Raw genomic sequence first — 5,471 nt, forward strand, 5'->3', positions numbered from 1 at the left:
AGTGGTGTGATGGTGGAGTGATTCCCACTGAGGAAAAGGCTGCAGAGCAGCCCAGGTCTGTTCCCCACAGAAGCCTTTTGGGAAGGTGAAGAGCTGTCCTGCTACTTTCAGCTTCCCCCAGGATTTGCAGAGATCTCTGGACACCAGGAAGGTGGGTTCTGGGCACTGCATTCCTGGATCTTAGGGTAGGGATGTCTAAGGCAGCCCTATGGAATCGGGGTACAGACAAGCACTAAGGCAGCACTTGGTGGTTATTTCACCCAGGACACCACTGACAGTGAACACTCCTTCAGGAGACGTGCCCAGGGAATTGAGGTTGGGATGGATCCTGTTACAAGCCTGGCCTTGTCTGTGTGTAGCACACGGGAGCTGCTGAGCTCTGTTTTCCCAGTGAGACCCCGAAGGGCTCCTTGGGATGCTGAGCAGAGACCTGAGGGGAGCTTGCTCAGAGCTTGGAGCCCAAATCTATCCCATCTGGGAGCTCACAGCACTAAGAACCCAGTTCAGCAAGCCCAGAAGGGGTGTTGGGATGTATTCCCACAGCACCCTCCATCAAACATGGCAAATGCAGAACCATTCCAACCTGCATCCAGCCCTTTGGGCTGCTCAGGAGCAGCAGCAGCAGCGCTGAGCAGGGAGGAAATACCAGAGAGTCTGGAGGGAGAAAACACACACAGAGCAGGGAATTCCTGCCAGCCCTTGGTTCCCACCACTCCAGAGCAGGCAGCTCCGCGCACCAACAGCCAAAGAGCCCAGAAAGCAGGGAGAGGAGGAGGAGGAGGAGGAGGAGGGAAAACCATGGGGGTGTCTACCTGGATCTCCTTCAGGTCTTTGTCACACAGGTTCTGCAGGGGATCAATGAAGTTTTGTTTGACTTCAATGTCCAGCGAGTCCTTCACCTCGGCCAAGCGCTTCATGGACTCACCGGCGTCGAGGAGCGCGTCCCCTGAGAGGAGAGGAGCGGGGAAAGGGGAAGGGAATCAAACACAGCCCGAGGCCCTGGGGCTGTGGAAGCCATTGTGTGTCCCAGAACCACGGAATGGTTTGGGTTGGAAGGACCCTAATGCCTATCCAGTCCCACCTCCCACTGCCCCAGGTTGCTCCAAGTCCTGTCCAACCTGGCCTTGGGCACTCCCAGAGCTCAGAGCCACTCACTGAAACCTGTTCAGTTCCAGCCTTTCCTAAGGCCCTGGCCACTCTGACACTTCAGCCAGGCAGACTTGCAGCAAAGCACATTCAGTGCTGGCTTTTTAGTGCAGAGGAAACATTTAGAGATTAAATTATTCTTGTGCAGCTTTGGCAGAACAACAATTTCAGCAGTGCATGAACACAGGAAAATACACGAGTGAGAGAGAGGGACAAGGGAAAACATCTCTCCACTGTCCAGCTGGAAAAATCAATACAGCAGAAGTGTTATTTCAATTGTAATAACTCTGAATAACCTGGGAGGGAGGGATGGAGTCCTCAATACTGCTTTAAGGAGGCCATTAAGGAAATAAAGTTTGGTGTGTGCTCCTAAAAGCTTCCTTCCCTTGCTCTCCTTGGTGCCTGTGAGCCAGGATTGATGCAGAGCTCTGAGCTGGCCAGGGAGGATCTCCAAAGCCCTCTGTCAGTCCCAAAAGCAGCCAGAGGTTTTTAATTTTCCTGAGGCAAGGCAGCTCCTCCCTGCCCTGGCAGAGCCAGCTGTGCTGCCCCGGGGCCATCACGTGCACTGGCCGAGGTTCCAGGGGATTAAAACTGACATCCCCAAAAGGCTTCACCCCCTCCTCCCTGCCAGTCACACGTGGCTGCGAGGAACAGCCACGCCAGAAGATTTCTTGACTTCAGCCTCCCTATGGAATCACAGCAAGGTTTGGGCTGGAAGGGATCCTTGAGAGCTGTGTGGAACTCCCAGTCTTGCTCCGTCCAGCTCCTGCTTGGCTGCTCAGTTTAGAGGGAAGTTGTTTCTTTTACATGCAAATTTATCTCAGTGTTCGATAAGAAAGTGGGTTTGCCACGGATTGGGATCCAGGATACCTGGGACCACAGAATAATGGAATGGTTTGGGATGGAAGGACCTTAAAACTCATGGAATCCCACCCCCTGCCACGGCAGGGACACCTTCCACTGTCCCAGGCTGCTCCAACCTGGCCTTGGATGCTGCCAGGGATCCAGGGGCAGCCACAGCTGCTCTGGGCACCCTGTGCCAGAGCCTCCCCACCCTCCCAGGAAAGAATTTTTGCCAATATCCCATCTAAACCTCCTCTCTTTCCTTTTGAATCTGCTCCCTCTGGAAGTCTCTGAACCCCTTTTGAGCCCTGTTTGGTGGCACAAAGTTCACCCAACCCCTTCCAGAATTTAGAGTGACACCTTGCAGGTGACTCAGGGGCCTCCCCCCCTCCCCTCTGCAACGCCGGGGGCCACTCACCGAAGTTGGAATCCTCTCCCAGCTCCTTCCCGTAGCGGATCATGCACTCCCCCAGCAGCCCCTCGGACTGCGGGTAGCCGGGGTTCTTCACCTGCCCGCGGATCTTGGACATCGTGTTGAGCATGGTGAGCTTGGCTCTGGAAGCTGCCACACGAACACCTCAGCTCAGCCTCAGCTCAGCCTCAGCCTCAGCTCAGCCTCAGCTCAGCCTCAGCTCAGCCACCTCGGCCTTCCCTGCATCCCCTTCCCAACGGGTTTTTATTTTCCCCCCTGCTACACCCGAAGCCAAGAGGCTCCGTTGTCTCCATCCCCCAGAAATACCCCTCGCTGCGAGAAAAGGTTCTTTTCCAAGACACAAAGCAAAAATAGTTCCCCACAGCTTGGCCAGGGAAGGCCAAAGGAGTTTCCCCAGCCCTCCCAGGGTCCCTGGAGTGCTCTCCGGAGCAGCTGGCTGGAAGGATGCAGGGCTGACAGAGCCAGCCACCCTTCCCAGCCCAGAAACACCACTTTTCCTGGATGTTCCAAGAAAAACGGGTCCCCATAGGGCCTCTCTAGGTCAGAGGCAAAGGCTGCATCTGTTCTTTCCTGGTTCGACAGCCTGGATTCAGGGCAAGAGGGGCACCCGGATCTCCACCTGATCCAAACCTGGAGCAAAAGGGATCTCCCTGATCTCCTTGCCCACCTCACTGTTTCCCCGGAAAGCTGGGAAGGGGACAGGGGAGGTCCAGGCCCTCACCTGGGTTGGGCTGGAGGTACTCTATGGTTCTGGTCAGTACTTCTGTGACGGCCTTGCTGGTCAGGTCCACTTTCTGCAGGAGAGACGAGAGCCCAGTGAGGATCAGCTCAGGGATTCAGCCAATCCCACGGGAGCCATGGGGTGATTTTGCTGGCTCCCTGCTCACCTTTTCCATCTCCTTGAAGTCATCATCTAACTTGGTCCCTTCAGCCCCTCCGACCTTCTCGCTGACCAGCTGTGGGGAAAGGACAAGGGAGGAGGATCAGGCACTGATTGAATCTTTCCACCTCATGGAATAACTCCCTGGGAGAGAAAGGGAACAGGGATGGTCCACACAGCACCTGCAAGAGAAAGGAGGCAGCAGGAACAGCCCAAAGCCCCTCAAAAAGAGCCCACCAAACCCCCAAACATCCAGAGCACCCAAAGCACGGCTCAGCCAGGATGTTCCTCGCCCACCAGGAGCTCCACAGCTCCTTAAATCCCAGCCCACGGCTCCAACTCCAACGCCTGCTGGAAAAAACAAGCAGCACAAGCGTCTCTCAGCTCCATTTGGAGCCAAGGACTCAGTTTCACACACGGCAAAATCCAAGTAAACAGGGAATGAACACACTCAGCTCCCAGCAGCCAGCACAGGAACAGCCTGGGGAGAGCAGAGCCACCACTCCGAGGGGAACTGCTGGGGCAGCTCGGGATCTGGGACAAGGAATCCTCTATCAGAGATGTCCGACAAGCTGGGAAGTCAGAGCTCATTTGGGCCATTTTGGGGAGGCCTCACCAGCTTCCTGCTGGGATCCCCTGGTCCAAGAACAGCCCCCACTCCCTAACCCACACCGTTACCTGCCCGAGGGTAATAAACACCTCCAGAACCCACCCCAAAGTGTCCTTCCCTCAGCCCAAACAGGGGAACGTTCCCTTCCCAGCCCCGTGCCGGCTGCCGAGGGAAGCAGCAGTGTCTGGGCTTGCAGGACGTGGGAACTGGCCAAAGTTGGAATCATGGAGTCGTTGAGGTTGGAAAAGACCTCCAGGATCACCGAGTCTGACCACGTTCACCACTAACCCATGTCCCCACGTGCCACATCCACACTTTTTTTGGACACCTCCAGGGATGGGGACTCCACCACTGCTCTGGGAAGCTGTGCCAATGCCTGGCCAGCCTTTCCATGAGCAAATTTTCCCCAATTTCCAATCTAAACCTTCCCTGGTGCGACTTGAGGTGTTTTCCTCTGGTCCTACTGTTTTCTGGGAGCAGAGCCCAACCCCCACCTGGCTCCACCCTCCTGTCAGGGACTTGTGGAGAGCAATTAGTGATTATTTTGCCCCAAACAACAGCAAATTCCGCATGCAGACATCCAAAGTGGTCCAGGAAACCGGGCACTGGCTCCCAGGGTTCCACGCCTGCCCCGGGGCACTGCCAGGATTCCTCCTGTTTGTACCGAAAACTCCAGATCTGAAGGAACAATCGGGTTTGTTTACTCCAACATCAAATATTTGATTTTTATCGAGGCTTTCTTCCTCTGGAACACTCCTGCTCCCGTGGGGATACAAAATGGGGCTGGATGTTTTTTGAGGAAGAGGGGGAGGGACCCCTTTAGGGAATTATCCAGGTTCAGAGACATCACACCAGCCACACTGGGAAGGGAAGGGGAGGGCAGGGAAGAAAAAAAAAGGGAAGGGAAGGGAAGGGAAGGGAAGGGAAGGGAAGGGAAGGGAAGGGAAGGGAAGGGAAAAAGAGAGAGGAAAGGAAGGAAAGCTCTCCTGGTTTGCCCAGCTCTGGATTTCACTCTCCTGCTTTAACTACCCAGTAAGGGACACAGGACAGAGCCAGAGCGAGCCAGGATGGCCAACCCCTGCTCCCTGCTCCCCATTCCCCATTCCCTGCTCCCTGCTCCCCATTCCCTGCTCCCCATTCCCCATTCCCTGCTCCCTGCTCCCCATTCCCTGCTCCCTGCCATGCCGTGTCCGGCCAGCCCTTGGAAGCGGCTCCAAGGGATATCCCCACCCCCAGCTGCCTGCAGATGGAGAACCCATCCGAGTGTGGTTTCCTGCTTTCCTTGGATGCCTGCTCCACACCTGGGGTGCCAGCACACACCCCAGCCCCGAGCTGGGCAGGCACGCTTTCCTCTCGAGCCTGGAAGAAATCCCAGGAAGCCGTTGCCAGGCCTGCCAGGACAAGCTCAGCCGGGCACAGCTCTTCCCCAGCTGCCACCTCCTGTCCCCTGCCAAGAATCCCACACCCAGAATGGGATCCCTTCCGCCAAGGTCGCACCTCTGGGAGCCTGCTCTGTTCCCTAACACAGCTGGCACGGGTGCAGTCATCCCCAGCAGCTC

General features: G+C 56.2%; 1 protein-coding gene across 3 annotated transcripts in view; it reads right to left on the bottom strand.

Moving 5' to 3' along the window:
- Positions 1 to 3,934, bottom strand: part of SH3GL1 (SH3 domain containing GRB2 like 1, endophilin A2) — an 8,616-nt gene extending 4,682 nt beyond the window's left edge. The window contains exons 1-4 of one of the 3 annotated variants that reach the window (XM_017742529.1): positions 3,310 to 3,934; positions 3,144 to 3,216; positions 2,408 to 2,551; positions 813 to 946 (exon numbers count right to left, since the gene is read on the bottom strand). In XM_017742529.1, coding sequence (XP_017598018.1) covers positions 813 to 946; positions 2,408 to 2,551; positions 3,144 to 3,216; positions 3,310 to 3,318 — 360 coding nt within the window. In that variant the 5' untranslated portion in view covers positions 3,319 to 3,934. The remainder of the gene's footprint in view (positions 1 to 812; positions 947 to 2,407; positions 2,552 to 3,143; positions 3,217 to 3,309) is intronic. The other 2 variants (XM_008639929.2, XM_017742530.1) reach the window with 2 other exon arrangements.
- Positions 3,935 to 5,471: the final 1,537 nt, after the last annotated feature.

This window comes from Corvus brachyrhynchos, unplaced genomic scaffold, assembly GCF_000691975.1.
Source record: "Corvus brachyrhynchos isolate BGI_N302 unplaced genomic scaffold, ASM69197v1 scaffold158, whole genome shotgun sequence".
Classification (NCBI taxonomy): Eukaryota; Metazoa; Chordata; class Aves; order Passeriformes; family Corvidae; genus Corvus; species Corvus brachyrhynchos.